This window comes from Lithobates pipiens, unplaced genomic scaffold (assembly GCF_037356315.1).
Source record: "Lithobates pipiens isolate NorthernLeopardFrog02 unplaced genomic scaffold, aLitPip1_a1.2 Scaffold_18, whole genome shotgun sequence".
Lineage (NCBI taxonomy): Eukaryota > Metazoa > Chordata > Amphibia > Anura > Ranidae > Lithobates > Lithobates pipiens.
Genome location: NW_027507758.1, coordinates 431261475 through 431279641, shown reverse-complemented (window position 1 = coordinate 431279641; position 18167 = coordinate 431261475). Strand labels below are relative to the sequence as shown.

Genomic DNA, 18167 nt, shown 5'->3' with positions numbered 1-18167 from the left:
TGATGATACGGAGGAGAACCTTACCTGGGAGTACTTCCGTTTGGTCTGCTGCAATCTTATGATCTACCCTTGATGGGAACATGTGTTTTTGACCTGTCTGATATATCAGGGGTCCACTAGTTGAGGTGAGAGTCCAACTTGTTCAATGGTGAAGGGATCACATCGTCACTTGATATATTGATTGAAGATACACTGCACAAGCGGATTCTTCTTGATTACTGCATATATCATTTTTCACTATATGGACTTTATATTGATTATTTATTATTTATTTGCGCTGTACTGTCACTTTTTGATTTTGTAATGTGGGATTTGGTAATTTGACCTATAGTATTCTAGCTGCATTTTTGTCACTTTTTTATTTTTACTTTAATTATTGTATTTAGCGCTGGTTGATTTTTCATTTTATATATTGACTAGCATGAGACTTTTTCTGCTCGCACCAAACAAAATAACCGTGCCAGTTTTGACAGTATATTTCTTCCTAGCATGAAGAAATGTCAGGATAACCGCATCTGATAAGCCTCTAACTTTCAGGAACTGGGCTTCAACAGCCAGATAGTCAAAGCCAGTGATCGAGAAGCAGGATGGTAGATCAGACCTTGAGACAGAAAAGCAATCTGGAAAACCACTAAGAGGAAGGTGAAAGAGTATGTTCAAGCTCTTAGGTTGGTTCAGTGCCAGAGAAATCACCAGAACACCCTCTGACTCGATACTGAAGACCAGCTGTTGAAGAAACTTTCATGTAGGGAAAAGCATGGATCAGGTGAAACTGATCTCAAGGCATCACCAGAGTGTCCACTGTGAAAACTCAAGGATCTCTGGACCTGGCCATGAACCTGTTTGGTTTAATGTTGAATTAGAACAAGCTTAAGCTGCATTGGAAGTCCCTGACCTGAGACATCAAGTGCTGAAATGATTGTTGAATGAGCTCCAAAATGTATGTTTGGAAGTTCCTTTGCTGACAAGGGTCCCTAAAAACTCAACCATCTGAGAGGACTCCTCCCCAGCCTGACAGACTGGCATCCATTGTGAGAGCCTGTCAAGTTAGTGAAATGACTGCCTGAACTGCTAGCGCTGGATTTTAAAATCCACCAAGTCAGGGTGAGGCGGGCTAACACAAATGAATGGTATGGTTCAGAGGCTGAGTATGTCTGTCCCCATGCAGACAAGATGCTGAGTTGCAGAGGTCTGGCGTAAATTGGGTATATGGCACTGCCTTGAATGAAACCTTGTCTAAATTTTGAGCTTCCATGCTTGAGAGCAGACGTGTTTTTTTTGTTTGTTTTTTTTTCCTCCAAAGGGAGAAAGACCTGAGTCTGGTATGTATCCAAGGGTAGCCCCAAGTATTCCACATGGTATGTGGGATCCAGCACAAACCTCTGAGAGATGAGGATTTTACCAAAGTTCTGCAGAATCTGTACAGTCTGTTATATGTTGGCATTGAAAGCCTGGACCGAGCTATCCTTCAATAGCAAATCATACAGGTAGCAGACAATGTGAACAAGAACAGGGGCCAACACTTTCATGAAGACCTGAGGAGCAGTTGATAGGCCAGACCATAGAGCCACAAACTGAAAATTATAGCAACCTACCGCGAAATATAAAAGTTGCTGGTGTGGTGATAAAATGGGAATGTGTATGTAGACATCCTTGATTTTAGCTGATGCCAGTGGATCTCCCTGCTACAGGGATGCAATAAACAACCTGACTTGTTCCCTTCAAATCTTCTGAATCCAAAGGACGATGTTTGGGCCCTCCTGTCCAGGATAGGACCAAAATTGCCCTTGGCTTTTGAAACCATGACTAGATTGGAGTAAAAATCTGAAACCTCTTCCCTGCAGGCACAAGACCCATGACCTGCAAGGTGAATAATTGCTAATGCAGGTCTTCACACCTCTACAGTGAAGAAGAAGGCATAAATCAGGGAGGAGAGAGACATTCCCCCCCTGTACCCCCTTGAAATTACCTTCCTGACCCAGAATCCAGAATGTCTCAAACTCAGGTGCCCGAGAAATTCTGCAGACATTCCTCCACTTCAAGAAGTGGGAGGGGGCACGTCACTGAGAGGGCTGGGAGCTGGACTTGGCTAGATTTGGGGATTCCAGGGCTTGTGGAGAAAAGCAGTACCAGGCTTAGACTTGGAGGCAAAGGCTTGGAAGGATGAAAGGAACTCCTTATAAACTCAGAGAAGGATTTGTTTGCAGGCGCATTAACTTTTTCCTTGGTAGGCAAATGTGTGCTCTTACCACCAATGACCTAATAGGAGACCAGACGTTCACCAAAAAGCCATTGTCCTTTGAAAAATAACTTCACTAGGCATTGTTTACATGGCAACTTTCCATAACCATGGGATCTGACACGCCTGTATAGACCAGAAGACCTACACTGGACATCTGGCAGGGAAGGGATTAACACTAGGGGGCAATCAAGGGGTTAACTGTGTGTTTCCTAGGTGTGTTCTAACTGTAGGGGGGATGGGCTCACTAGAACATGACAAAGATTCGTCATGTCACTAGGCAGAACAGAGAAATGCCTTGTTTACATAGGCACTTCCCTGTTCAGCTTCTCCTCGCCGTGTTCACGGGCCACTGGTGAAGATCAAGTCCACTGGACCTGCGGCACGTGCCTGCTAGTCAGCTTCAACGGAGGGACGTTTGGGTACCCCATTTGCCCAGACATGCCTATGTGCTGACGTACATTGGCGTGCGTTGGTCGGCAAGGGGTTAGTGTTACTAAACTCACTGGTTTGTTATTTTAATTAATAAAAAATGTTATACTTTTTGAAAAGACTGCGATTGTGCAGGGCTCCGTGCATGTGGTCCCCTCATTCATTCATTGCGTTCTGAGAATGAATCGCCTTCCTTTGCGGATGTCAGATTGTACTTCTTAATGAACTACTATGGCGCAGTTGAGCACTGTGGTAATTCATTGATTCTTCTTGTCAGTGTAAAACCATAGTTTACACTGACAGTCTGCAGGAGTCCTGCATGGCAGCCCCGATCTGCTGATCGCAGGTGCAATGCCTTTTTTTTTTTTTTTTTTTTTTTTGTTTTTTTGTTCAGTGGGCTGAACTAAAATAAATTAACAGGTTCCTCCGTACACACAATAGGGGTGGAAAGGGGAATCCTTCTGTTGAGATATTGTATTCCAACAGCAGGGATTTTAAGCAGAATACGGCACCCTGCTTCACTCACTTTGGAAGAGCATACCCCTTTAAGGCGTACTCCGAGAGTGGGTCACTCCTATGTGGATCACTACTGCCCTGGACACGTAAAGCACCCTGCAGTTAACCACTTCAGCCCCGTAAGATTTTACTCTCTTAATGACCAGAGCATCGCTTTAACTGACAGTAGCACGGTCGTGCGACGTGACAGCCAAACAAAATTAACTCCCCCACCCCATAAAGATATAAAGATATATATATATATATATATATATATATATATATATATATATATATATATATATATATATATATATATATATATAAAAATTCTGCTTTAATACCCCCCCCCCCCCAAAAAAATAAAAAAAAATAAAAAAATATATATATATAATAAGTTTTCCTCAGTTTAGGCCGATACGTATTCTTCCACATATTCTTAGTAAAAAAAAATTGCACTAAGCGTATATTGATTTGTTTGTGCAAAAGTTATAGCATCTACAAAATATCTGCAATTTTTTTTTATTGGGATTTAGATCGGACAATTTTTACACTATTTTGGGACCATTGACATTTATACAGCGATCAGAGCTAAAAATAGCCACCGACTTTACTGTATAAATGTCATTGGCAGGGAAAGAGGATAAAACTAGGGGGCGATCAAGGGGTTAACTGTGTTCCCTGGGTGTGTTCTAATTGTAGGGCGGATGTGCTCGCTAGAACATAACAGAGATCACTGTACCCGATGACAGGGAAAAGATCTTTGTCATGTCACGAGGCAGAACAGGGAAATGCCTTGTTTACATTTCCCCATTCTGCCTCTCCTCGCCACGGTGGCGGGCCACTGGCGAACATGGAGTCCGTGTGAGCCATGGGCCCGCTAGCCATCTTCAATGGAGGGACATACGGATACCCCATGTGCCCAGCCGTGCCATTGTGCTGACGTACAGCAGCAGGGGGCAAGGGGTTAGTGTTACTAAACTCTTATTTTAATAAGAAAAACAAAATGTTATACTTACCTGCTCTGTGTTGGGGCATTGCTCGGAGTGGCCCTGATCCTCCTCCTTCTGGGGTAGCAACTTTGCTCCTCTGCGGTACAACCATAGCCAGCCACTGTGCTCCCGAGCTGTGTGTTTATGGAGCTGAGCTCCATAGACTTACACAGTGGGACTTGGGCCCGTCCCCCACTTCCTCTGACAGCAGCAAGAGCCAATGGCTCTTGCTGCTGCTGGAATGCTGTGTAAAGAGGAAGTAAGGGTAGAAAAGATGCAGCCCTGCACAGTACTGATCTCTTATCCCCTCTTATCCCCTCTCTTCCCCTTCACACAGGGGAAGGAGGGGCACAGGGACACTGAAAACATGTTTTACCTTTTTTTTTTTTTTTTTTTTTTTTAATGCAAGCAATGGGTTTAAAGGTAAATGTTTTAAGGTTTAGTAACACTAACTCCACAATCCATATAAAGAAAACCTTTACGTAAGGACCCTGGCAAAATACCAAGCATAACAGTCAGTGGGAAGGGTTATTATAGGAGCCCTAACAATTCTGTTTGTCATTGGCCACTCATCTGAAGATAGGAACACAAAACCCAGTCTTCTAAGGGCTTGTGCACACTGCAGCTCAAAAAGCTTTTGAGCTTTTATTGTTGCCTAAGTGTTTTTTTTTTTTTTTACAAACTCTCCTAGATAGTATTTTTTTTTTAACCACTGTATAAACAAAATGAAAAGCTGGAACAAACTTTTTTGGCATTTCACGCATTTTTTAGCTTTTTTTTTTTAGCTCTTTCAGGCACTAGATCCTCTCAAAAACGCGAGTTTAGTTTTTTTTTCTGCTTGTAGGACTATATGCCTGAAAACACCTGAAAAAGCTCTAGTGTGCATGGACACATTGGCTAACATGGAGGGGAGTTTCTAGACAGAAAAAAATTAAGCTCAAAAGGCTGTAGGAGCTGCTTCTTTGAGCTGCAGTGTGCATGAGCCTTAAGACTGTGTCCTGTACTGTACGATCAAGAAATTTTAATTTGCATACTTTATAATACAGCCAGCAGAAGGCGCTCTCACATGTTTTACTGGCTCTCCATATCTGCTATGCTAAAAAAAAAAACAGTTTACAGAGCTCAATAGCTGAAACTGAAATTTACACACACAATTGAGGCAGAATATAAATAAATGCAAGTCTAAGCAAATTCTGAGAAGTAGAATACAAACATAAATTTGTGTAGTGATATAAATATGCATGTAGGGAATCAATCTACATTGTTACGAGTAAGTGCCCTTAATAGTTTAAAAATTAAAAATGTGAGGCGTGTGTTTTGTGTTTTTTTTTTTTTTGCGTGCACTCTAATTCCAAAACAGTTTCTACAGCCATCCACTTACTTCCTTTAAAGTGGCAGTGAAGTTTTATCTGCAACTTTTACCTATAAGTAAGCCTATAAGGCTTGCCTATAGGTAGTGTAAACATCTCTTAAACATGCACCGTTTAGTAGATATTTACATTAAGTGCAGCTAGTGACATCACTGGCGCATGCGCTCTAATGGAACGTTCCTTCAAGAGCCCTGTGCCATAATCAGCGGCTTCCGCATGCATGCGTGGGAGTAACATCATTGCGGCTCTGACCAGTCAGAGTCGGAGTCCGCTAACCCGGAAGCAAGACGGGTGAAGATGGGAGCCCCTGCAGCGCTGACAGCTCAGCGCTGGAAGAGCTTTGTTTTCAGGTAAGTTTCACATGATGTACTAGTATGTGATGCATACTAGCATATTGACATTACCTTGCAGGGTAAGAAGAAAAAAAGTCCAGCAACTTACAACCGCTTTAAAGAATGCATTGGCAATTGTGAATCTCCATGAATAGTTGAAGTTGGAATCATTTAACATGGACTATTTATGTGGTGATAATGCCAAAGTTTACAGTTTTACATGTTTTTCTATTCAGATCAAGGAAACTAAGAAAGCCATCCGAGACTCTGAAACTGGAGTAGAACAAATAGCTGTTGGCCATCACATCAAAGATCGGGCCCACATTGTCAAGCAATTACAGAACAAAAAGACTGGGGATCGTGAATTTAACCAGGAGTTTTTAAATATGGATGAAAGTGAGTGGTAGTAACATGTGATGGCATCTTAACCATTTTTAAGCTCTGTTTTAGCCCCTTTATGACCAAGCCATTTTTTGCTATTCAGGAAACTTGGAAATGGGATACCAATAAGACGTAGTAATAATAATCTGTCTGCATCTGTCAACTTTATAATAATAATGAAGTTGACAGAGGAAGTCACAGAAATTAATGGAAGGTTAACATGTTTCACACATCTTGTGCTTCATCATAACCTGGTAAAATATATATAGATGGATATATATATTACACACACAGTATCTCTCAAAAGTGAGTACACCCCTCACATTTCTGTAAATATTTTATTTTATCTTTTCATCTTTTCATGTGACAACACTGAAGAACATTGACACTTTGCTACAATGTAAAGTAGTGAGTGTACAGCTTATATAACAGTGTACATTTTCTGTCCCCTCAAAATAACTCAACACACAGCCATTAATGTCTAAACTTCTGGCAACAAAAGTGGGTACACCCCTAAGTGAAAATGTCCAAATTGGGCCCAAACTCAATATTTTGTGTGGCCACCATTTATTTTCCAGCACTGCCTTAACCCTCTTGGGCATGGAGTTCACCAGAGCTTCACAGATTGCCACTGGAGCCCTCTTCTACTCCTCCATGACGACATCAGGGAGCTGGTGAATGTTGGAGACCTTGCACTCTTCCACCTTCCATTTTGAATATGCGCCACAGATGCTCAATAGGGTTGGGTTTAGGTCTGGAGACATGCTTGGCCAGTCCATCACCTCTACCCTCAGCTTCTTTAGCAAGGCAGTGTTCATCTTGGAGGTGCATTTGGGGTCGTTATCATGTTGGAATACTGCCCTGCTGCCCAGTCTCTGAAGGGAGGGGCTCATGCTCTGCTTCAGTACATGGTTCCCTCAATGAACTGTAGCTCCCCAGTGCCGGTGTTCTGCCATATAATGTCCGGCCATCAAATAGTGTCCGGGCCGTACTGCGCATGCGCAGTACGGAGCAGATGAAGCTTCGGAAAATCTCCGAAGCTTCATGGCGCCTGCGCCGTGAGTGGAGGTGGTAGCCCCACCATCCAAGCGGACATATGGTTGTGAATATTAGAGGGCCCATCACGGGTGAGCTTCGCTCGCCACGCTTCGGGCTCGGCCTCGCTGCGCTCCGCTCTTTTTTTATTCCTACTCTATGTCCACTTGGATAGTGGGGATAGAACCTGGACTCACGGCGCAGGTGCCGTTCATCCTCAGCAATTTTCGGAATCTGTGTTGCTGTGTACTGCGCATGCGCACTACACAGTGGACACTATCGGATGGAGGACGTTATATGACAAGACACCGGCAGCACTCGTGCAGCCCCAGACCATGACACTCTTACCCCCATGCTTGACTGTAGGCAAGACACACGTGTCTTTGTACTCCTCACCTGGTTGTTGCCACACACGCTTGACACCATCTGAACCAAATAAGTTCATCTTCTCATCAGACCACAGGACATGGTTCCAGTAATCCATGTCCTTAGTCTGCTTGTCTTCAGCAAACTGTTTGCGGGCTTTCTCGTGCATTATCTTTAGAGGCTTCCTTCTGGGACGACAGCCATGCAGACCAATTTGATGCAGTGTGCGGCGTATGGTCTGAGCACTAACAGGCTGAAACTCCACCCCTTGGCAGCACTCGTACATCTATTTCCCAAAAACAACTACTGGATATGATGCTGAGCATGTACACTCAGCTTCTTTGGTCGACCATGGCGAGGCCTGTTCTGCGTGGAACCTGTCCTTTTAAACTGCTGTATGGTCTTGGCCACCGTGCTGCTATGTGTTTCAGGGTCTTGGCAATCTTCATATAGCCTAGCCCATCTTTATGTAGAGCAAAAATAATTTTTTTCAGATCCTCAGAGTCCTTTGCCATGTGGTGCCATGTTGAACTTCCAGTGACCAGTATGAGAGAGTGAGAGCGATAATGCCAAATTTAACACATCTGCTCCCCATTCACACCTGAGACCTTCTAACACTTACGAGTCACATTACACCAGGGAAGGAAAATGGCTAATTGGGCCCAATTTGATCATTTTCACTTAGGTATGTACTCATTTTTGTTGCCAGCAGTGTAAGTGTAGACATTAATGGCTGTGTGTTGTTATTTTGAGGGGGACACACACACACACACACACACACACACACACACACACACACACACACACACACACACACTATATTTTCAAAAGTATTGTGACGCCTGCCTTTACATGCGCATGAAATTTAATAACGTCTGAGTCCGTAGGGTTCAATAATGAGTTGGCCCACCCTTTGCAGCTATAACCGCTTCAACTCTTCTGGGAAGGCTGTCCACAAGGTTTAGGAGTGTTTGACCACTCTTCCAGAAGTGCATTTGTGAGGTCAGGCACTGATGTTGGACGAGAAGTTTCTGCTCTTATTCATAGCAAAAGGTGTTCGATCAGGTTTAGGTCAGGACTCAGGTTGTGCAGGCCAGTCAAGTTCCTCCACCTCAAACTTGCTTGTCCACACTATATTTGAAGCAAAATAAGGGTCAGTGCCCATCTGCAGCCTCTCCATTGCCCAATGCAGTGGAAATCCTTCCAAATTAGGTAAATTCCTTGGGAACCCCCAGGACAAAGTTGTTGTTTTTTTTTTTTTTTGTTATGTTGCGCGCGCGCACACACACACTGTAGATAAGCATATATATAAAAAAAATGCCCAAAGTAGGCCAAACACCTTATCTGTGCTGCCACAAATGAAAACCGGGTACAACACATATGTTGAGGAGGTAGATGTAGATGTTAGTTGTTCTGCAATTGTTAGTTGCATATTTCAGTTCCCTTAGTTTTGGGACACCTACTTTGCTAGGAAAGCTATCTTAGCCCTTGTACACACGGTCGGAAATTCCGACAACCAAATCCGTCTGATTTTGTCCAAAACTGTTGCATACGCACGGTCGGACAAAGTTGTCGGAAAATCCGACGTGATTACGTTATTTCGTTACGACGGGACTACGTTCACGCTAGTAGCCAATAGCTTTGGTGTAGGAATTTGATCTGAGCATGCGTGGCACTTTGTCCGATCGGAATACTCTACACATGATCGGAGTATGTCCGATCGGAGCATTTTGTCGGAAAATTTTACCAACAAGTTGGAAAACTTGGAGTATCCGATGGACCGACGGAAACAGTCCGATGTAGACCACACACAGTCGAAATATCCGACAAAACGGTCCGATCGGACACATTCAGTCAGAATCTCCAACCGTGTGTACAAGGGCTAAAAGATAAATAGGCTGTAGGTGGTTATTTGTCCTTTGCAATTGTCTTTTGTGTGAGAATTTCATCATAGCATATGCTGATATTGGGTGATGTATATTAGGTATAAGTAGGTATTTCTTTTATTTCAGCTGAGGCTCCTTCATTTAACAGTGAATGGGACAGAGAGCTCTCCAGATTCAAACCTTTTGAGCACAAACTATCCATAGAGGATCCTAAACCCAAGCACCACAGTACTCACTATTCTACTAAGATTGGGCTCCCAGATATGCCCAGAAGGTAAGTCTCCTGCTTTATCAAGGTAAATGGGCAGTAATGGTAGTAAGTTCATTTTTGTTAGTTGCACAGTGCAGTAGTAGTATTTAGTGTGGGACTTTTGATGTTGAAAAGTAAAAGCCATGTTTTCCTTTGTGTGCTAACCTGTTGTCAATACCTGGGTCTGAACCTGCAAACTCTGCTGTGTCTTGTGATGTTTCCTCTTTCTGAGCCTCCTGGGATGCTGGACCATCCCTCAGATAATCTTGCCTTGTACCTTGTTTCTCATGAACCTTGACCCCTTTGTTCCTCCCATGAACTTCCTATTTAAACCATGCTTGCCAGCTCCAGATAACGGGATTTATGAAAAGAGTGTGAAAGCAATTGGAGAAGTTACCTTCATGTTCTCTATTGTCAATTACTGGATGAATCCAGTATTGGCATCTCTTCCTCTGCTGCTCCTATTTAATCCATATTGCAGCAGTTGCGAAAAGTGGCATTAAACTGAAATTTTTCTCTACACAAGACAGCCAAGAGGCAGATCCAGATTCTCGGTGATGTAACTGCAGGAAGTGAATCCTCTCTGGCCAGAACTAAAAACACACAACACAGGAAAAGGCCTGGTAATGCACCAAGAAGGCACTTCCCTGCAAATATAAAATGCACCTCGCTCTTCACTGCATATAGAAAATGCACCTCAACTTTCTAAAATTCAAAATGGTAATTGTACCAAAAAAAAACGATAAAAGCAGACACCGATTAAATGTGAACCTGGCCTGACTTTAACCCCTGTAAGACTAACTTGGCTTATCCAAATCCCTAATGCTGACTTAACCTCTTGAGCAGAATACTCACTATAATCTGGGGTTCTGTCAGAATAGCTAACCCGTCAGATTAGGTAATGAAAGTGATATTTCGTCAGCTGTGCATGCGTTCCACCTCTACCATGTTTTCTAATCTGACAGAGCACCTGCAGTCAAAAGGTGGCAGCGGACATCTTACTACACCCAGCTATTTCTTGAATTTTAGACTAATTTTAGAAATAAAGTGAGCGTATATAAATAAATATAGTATATTGACATCTGTGATGCTAGTTGGATGTTCAGATTTGAAAGCCTAAAGATTTTGCACTGAGCAGTGCGGGGTGCACCAACATGGCCTCTGACACCTTCCTGCTGCTGGTGTTCAGCTTCTTTAAAAATGTAACATCAAAACCATATCACAGATGTCAATATACTAGATTTATTTATATACGCTCACTTCATTACTAAAATTACTCTGAAATTCAAGCCGTAGCTGGGTGTAGTAAGATGTCCGCTGCTGCCTTCTGACTGCAGGTGTTCTGTCAGATTAGCAAACCTGGTAGCGGTGGAATGCATGCACAGCTGATGGAACGCCACCTCTGTTACCTAATCTGACGGGTTCCCTATACTGACAGAACACCGGCACTGGAAGCATGAACACTGAACTTGGTCATAGAGCCTAGATGCTGAAACCTGATTATTTGCAGTAATAGACTTTAAGTGGTTTCCGGTTCGTGTGTATATTACATATTGTACATATTACAGGCACTGGTGGGGACGGTCACATTATTGTGAAATGCGAAGGTATATTATGTTCACTGGCTGGGTTTTAAATTCTCGTTCACTGATTGGGATATTAGAAGGCATTGCATATCAATGCCTCGTATTGATGGGGTTGCTAGAGGTTGCTACACACCTTTTTTCATTTTACTGGTTTTACTGATTGAGTTATTGGAGGTTATTGTATACCACTATTGGTCACTGATTGGGGTGTTTAAAGGTTTTTTTGTTTTTGTACACCATCATTGTCTATTGCTTGGGTTGTTAGATTATGGCAGTACATTACTACTTGAGTTGAATAGATTGGAATATTAAAGGGTATGGTACACAAATATTGTTTATTGATTGGGTTGTTAGCGGTTACTGCACATTAACACTAGGTATTTACCAGATACTAGAAGTTATTAAATATAGATTTATGTAACTCATTTACAGTGGCCCCCTGTAAGCGTTTCTGGGCCAGCTGCAAAGAAAGAGAGAAAGTGGGGTTGGCAGAGGGAACACTGAGATGATCTTCCTCACCTCCAGTGGAGCTGTTTTGGGGCTGGTATGGGGAGAGGGGGGATGAGTTTGCCCCAGGGCATACAGCCCACAGTATGTCTCTTCCCTATCATGCTCAACCGGCCAGGGGGGCAGAGAGAGGATGAGCTGTATCCGCTTTATGGGACAAATGTTGACGGATAATGAGGACTTGGGGGAAGGTGGGTTGGGCCCAAAGTGACAGTCCCATTCGGCCCAGCGTCAAAGATGGTCCCGTTATAGTGGATATATAATATGACCCTGGGGGGGTTGGTTAGTTGAAATGGTACGATCTCACACCTCTTAGCTCTTCGGGACTGTGGTGTGAGGGGCTGTTGGATGAAGTCTGTGGGGGATCGAATATTAAGGCAGCCTAACCGCAGTTTGGGATGTGATTAAAAGCTTCCCCTTTGTGAGAGCTAGCTAATTTAAGGTATGGGGTGTAGGAGGATATCGGATCCAATCTGTAGCATATATGGGTTAATGCTTGTTTTCTGTACACTTGGGCTGGCATTAATAATTAATCTGCAGTGCCCCATTGCCTTTCCCCCTTTGGGGAATTAGCCCCGCAGAGGGACCTGTGACGGCTCTAAGTTATAGAGTTTTGATATGTAATACTCATGTAGCACTAACCCCTGAAGGAGCTGCTGGTTATTTTTGGGCTTACCGTTACCTTCCGTTCTCTTTGTTGCACATCTAGGGGATGTCCCGTGGTAGATGACCCGGTAACTTGAGACTGACAATAGATCCACTTGAAGGGATTTTATTTGCAAAACTCAAACCTTTGAACAGCCTTTCAACTTGGGATCAGAGGGTTGGAAAGGGAAGTTCAGGTACTCTCAATGTCAAAGTCCAAAAACGTTAAAGAACTTGCTTACTTTGCATCCAGAGAATAGCCATTCACAGCTGGGTGAACACTCAGATTGGACAGTCCCTCTCACAAGGCCTAGCAGCCAACAAGGTGCTTACTCAGGAACAAAGTCTTTGTCACAGACGTTGTTGCAGAACACGTAGGGAAACTAAGCTTTAGAACACTTGTAGGATACCTGGATCTTTCAGCCTGCTTGGCAATATCCACAAGACCGGATTCTCTCAGTTACTTCAGCCCTTCCAGGCTCCTGTTAAGAAAGCCAACCCATGGGTGGTGTTTTTCTAAAGAGTCCTCCCCCGGAATGCTTGAAGTACAATGGATCTCTCCAGAACCGGAGACGGCACCCGACCACCTCAGAATCCTCCTTTAGTTTCCTTGCCTTGGGCTAGCCAGCCCCGAGGCATCAAAATCAGGTGGATCCGCACTGCAGGCCATAGCCTTCCTGGGGGCTGGTCAGGAGGACCAGGACCATGTAATCAGCACATCATACTGGACCGGAACCCCGAACCACGTGAGGCCCGCATCTTAAATACCCTCTCCCAGAGGGCACAGCGAGAGGGCCACTCCCACTGACCTGGCTCAGAGAGAGAGCAATTTAAGGACCTGACCAGACCATAGTTCCACGCCTGCCACCAGAAACAGTGCCCCCTGTAGCCAGGCTGAACATCTCGCAGTCCAGTCAGACTGATGCCGAAGTCAAATTTAGACAAATAAACCCAAGCCTAACTGCAGTTTAGGTAGAGTTTAACTTTGAAAAACGCATAGCGCGTGCTCTTCAGGAGCCCGCCGCTACACCCATGTAATTTGTTTAGTGGGATTAATACATTTTTGAGTATTCTTTATATGTTTCAGTATGATTAGGAATGCAATCATGCTGGCATCACATCTTGGATCACTGCCTTGCCTGACCAATTCCCCACTGTAAACGTCTCTCCTCTATTCTGGAGGAAAGTCGGAGACGTTTCAGTTCTTTCTGTTTTATGACTAGCAGGCAGACCTGAAAGTCGTGCTCTGCCTGCTGCCTCCCCCCCCCATCTAGCCCTAAACCATAATTGAATGCTAAAATGACTAAAGTAACTCTAACTTCCTACAATGTTAAGGGGCTAAACAACCCAGAGAAACTCAGTAGGCTTCTAGACGAATTGGGGAGACTTAAATCTCAAATTTTTCTTCAGGAGACAAATTTTAGAAACTATAGAATTACAAGATTAGGGAACTTCCGGTTTCTGTTTATCATAGTGCCTCCCGGACATCCAAGTCAAGAGGGGAATCAATTCTTCTATTAAAACAGATATCATGGAAGGAATCAAAGATAATTATGGATGGGGGTCGCCTCTGTTATCATCAAGGGATTCTGGTTTGAGCAAAAGGTTACCTTGGTTTACTTCTACTTTCCAAATAAGGTCTCTGCACTTGAGGCATGCCTACATTTGGTGCATCAACATAAGGAGGGTCTCTTGTTGGTGGGAGGGGATCTTAATATGGCACTGGAGCCCATGCTTGATGTGTCTTATGCTGCGTAAACACGATCGGACTATCCGGTGGACAACCCGCAGGACTTTGTAGCGAAGGTCCGCCGGACTTTCCGAACGAGCGGACCTGCCCACACACAACCGGACTTTTCCGGTGGACAGTCCGCCGGACTTTTGAAATGAACGGACTTGCCCACACACTAGTAAAGTCCGTTCATTTTGAACGTGGCTCCAGGTAGACGGAACTTGCGAAGGAAGTCAATGTTGCCGCCTCCATCGGCGAGATTGACACCTCGTGAGCCCCCGTCACCTGGCATGGATTTAAAGGGGAAGCCCTGCGCCAAAAAAACGCTGTGGGGGTTCCCCCAAAGTCCATAGCAGACCCTTATCCGAGCACGCAGCCCGGCTGGTCAGGAAAGGGGGTTGGGACAAGCGAGAGCCCCCCCTCCTGAGCCGTACCAGTCTGTGTGCCCTCTACATTGGGGGTGCTTTGGGGAAGGGGGGGGCCTGCGGCCCCCACCCCAAAGCACCTTGTCCCCATTTTGATGAGGACAAGGGCCTCTTCCCGACAACCCTAGCTGTTTGTCGGGGTCTGCGGGCAGGGGGCTTATCAGAATCCGGGAACCCCCTTTAATAAGGGGGCCCCCAGATTTCAGCCCCCTACCCTATATGAATGAGTATGGGGTACGATGTACCCCTACCCTTTCACCAGGGGAAAAAATGTGTACGTAAAAAAAACAAACCACAACACAGGTTTTTAAAATACTTTACTTTATTAGACAGCTCCGGGGGTCTTCTCTTCTTCCGTCTTCGGGGGTCTTCTCGCCAAACTCCTCTGCTATCTTCTGCTCTTTTACTAGCGGAGGAGCCCGGCTTTCCCTGTCACTGCTGTCTGGGGGTCTTCTTCCGACTTCGGGGGTCTTGTCCCGCTCTTTGGTTCTTCTTGCTGGGCCTCCGCTTTCTTCTTCCAGCTCTTTTACTAGCGTTGGCCTGGTCTTCTGTCGCTGCTTTCGCCGCCGCTTTCGCCGCCGCTTTCTGCTTCGTCTTCTTCCTTCTTCCGATGTTGACACAACGCTCTCTCTATGGAGTGGGGCCTGGTTGGAGCCAGGCTTAGATTGCCACTCTGATACTACTGCGGAACAGGACGGATGTGTGGATTTAGGAATTACCTCCTCCCTTTCCCTTTTACGCTACTATGGTCAGCAAGTTAGCGGGGCACATGGAAGACAGTTCAGCATGTACTGGGTGTGGAGAGACCGGCTGTCATTCAATTGGTTTCAGGGATACTTGTTATCCAAGGTTTATGTTGTGGAAGAACAGGTTTCTCCAAAACCATACAATTTGACAGCTCATCTCTCCACAACCAGAATGTGGACTCTCTTCCAGGAGCTTGGCTAACATGCTGGCCACAATTAAGCGGCATCCTGGACACCTGCCACTCTAAGTGGATTCTGTTTTTTAGCAAGTCCTAACTGCTGGATTTGTTTGTCCACACTTCCCTATAGCCGCTGTCATAGAACTGATCTCCCATCTGTAAATTATTTGCAATAGAGACACTAGGGTTGATTTGCTAAAACTGGAGAATGCAAAATCTGGTGCAACTCTGTATAGAAAACAATCGGCTTTTCAGGAAGCTGACCAAACTATTGTCCTCTTGGGCCTATTTCCCGCTGTTCTGGTTTGGCAGGGTTGTTGCAGTCTGTGTCCTACCATTAGAGACTGCTCATCTTTTTCCATGTCTTGCCAGTCCCGATCCCCTCCCCTATCCTATGTACACACTAATGAAAGCTTTTGAAATTTATTTGGGGGTCCACCCGGCCCCGGATCAATAAACAGGTTCTGTTTGCTCGCAGGATCAATGGTGGCCTCTCACTACCAATTCTTCAAGCTTATCACTTAGCGGCTAACATAGCCCCTTTGTCTCATCTCCATGAAACCAATCAATTTCCACTGACAGTGTTTTAGGCATCTAATGCTCTCCTAACAGAATGTCACTGTCACTTTATTCAACCACTTGTGCAATCTCAGCCCACCCCATATGCCCTGACCCCATTTCATAGCCCTTTGTAGAGCCTGACCCAACTCCCCTGGCCTAATTTCACTGATTTATTCTTCTATGAAATCCTCAAAGGCCGCCGTTGCAGCCCTCTCATCTCCAATGTGAAAGTGACTTGGGGAAATGGCTTGATACAGAGGAATGGCAGATCATGACCCTTGCATTTTAAAAACAATAAAAAGCTCTAAAGCTCTAAAAATGTACTTATTTTGGAGAAAGCTTACAAAATCTTATATATATTTTATTTTACACCAGCTAGACTCGCTTCATCCCTGCTTATTCCTTGCTTTACTTCTGGGGATGTTCACAGGTAGGCACAATGGCACATATCTGGTGGTCTTGCTCGAAGGTGTGCAGACTCTGCATCAGAGTCTATGCACTTCTTCGCACTTTACTTCACACGACCTCAAGAGACCTGTATGAAGCCCTTCTCTGTAAACCAATTACTGAATTGCTTTGTCCGGAGCGACAATTGGCTCTGCATCTTTTCACTGCGACCCAATTAACTATTGCAAAGGCTTGGAAAACCCCCCCCATAATCATTTTCAAAGCTGTTGAAAACCATATGAATGGTATTATGGTTTATGAGAAACTAATAGCCGTATTATCAGACAACCTTGAAAAATTCCTTTGGGTTTGGCAACCTTGTATTTCCCATGTTCAGCCCTCTAGATTTGACAATATCCTTCTGTCAATTTAGTAATCCTCTGTTGTGAAACCTGTGGGAATCTCCCTCTGCCCTTCTTTTTCTGATTATTTTATGTTTATCAGGCCACCAGACGTTGCCCTGGTTTGGATGGTTGCACTGTATGTAATTTTCTTTTGCCTCTGCTTACTAATAGTAGGGTCCTGCCTACAGTGAGGTAAAGTATTAAACCCCCTGCTGATTTTGTATGTTTACCCACTGACCAAGAAATCGGTGTCATTTTAATGGTACGTTTATTTTACCAGTTAGCGACAGAATAACCACAAAAATATCTAGACCGTATTTCAAAAAAGTTATAAATTAATTTGCATTTTTATGAGGGATATAAGTATTTGACTCCTTTGCAAAACATGACTTAGCACTTGGTGGCAGGACCCTTGTTGGCAATCGCAGAGGTCAGACATTTCTTTTAGTTGGCCACCAGGTTTGCACACATCTCAGGAGGGATTTTGTCCCACTCTTTGAAACCCTAATTATTTGGAGAGGATCTGCAAGGTTTTTTAGAAACTAACCTTCAGCTCCTTCCACATATTTTCTATGTGATTAAAGGTCTGGAGCCTGGCTAGGCCACTCCAGGACCTTTTAATGTGCTTCTTCTTGAGCCACTGCTTTGTTGCCTTGGCCATGTGTTTTGGGTTATTGTCATGCTGGAATATCCATCTGCGACCCATTTCAATGCCCTGGTTGAGGGAAGGAGATTCTAGCCCAAGATTTGAGGGTACATGGCCATGTCCATTGTCCCTTTGATGCGGTGAAGTTGTCATGTCCCCTTAGCAGGAAAACACCCCTAAAGCATATTTCCGCCTCCATGTTTGACAGTGGGAATGGTGTTCTTGGCGGTCATAGGCAGCATTCCTCCTCCTCCAAACACAGCGAGTTGAGTTGATGCAAAAGAGCTTGATTTTGGTCTCCTCTGACCACAACACTTTCACCCAGTTATCCTCTGAATCATTTAGATGTTCATTAGCAAACTTCAGATGGGCCTGTACATGTGCTTTCTTGAGCCGGGGGACCTTGCTGGTGCTGCAGAATTTCAGTCCTTCACGGCATAGTGTGTTACCAATTGTTTGTTTTCTTGGTCCCAGCTGCCTTGAGATCATTGACCAGATTCTCCCGTGTAGTTCTGGGCTGATTCCTCACCGTTCTCATGATCATTGAAACTCCACAAGGTGAGATCTTCCA

At 44.3% G+C, this 18167-nt stretch overlaps 1 protein-coding gene across 4 annotated transcripts in view; it reads left to right on the top strand.

Annotated features, from left to right (window-relative positions):
- The window catches only part of MLF1 (myeloid leukemia factor 1), a 125566-nt gene that overhangs the window by 100867 nt on the left and 6532 nt on the right, over positions 1-18167 (top strand). For 3 of the 4 annotated variants that reach the window (XM_077488084.1, XM_077488083.1, XM_077488081.1), the window contains 2 exons: positions 6097-6256; positions 9655-9802. In XM_077488084.1, the coding sequence (XP_077344210.1) occupies positions 6097-6256; positions 9655-9802 (308 nt within the window). Of the gene's footprint in view, positions 1-6096; positions 6257-9654; positions 9807-18167 lie in introns of all 4 variants that reach the window. The other variant, XM_077488082.1, reaches the window with a different exon arrangement.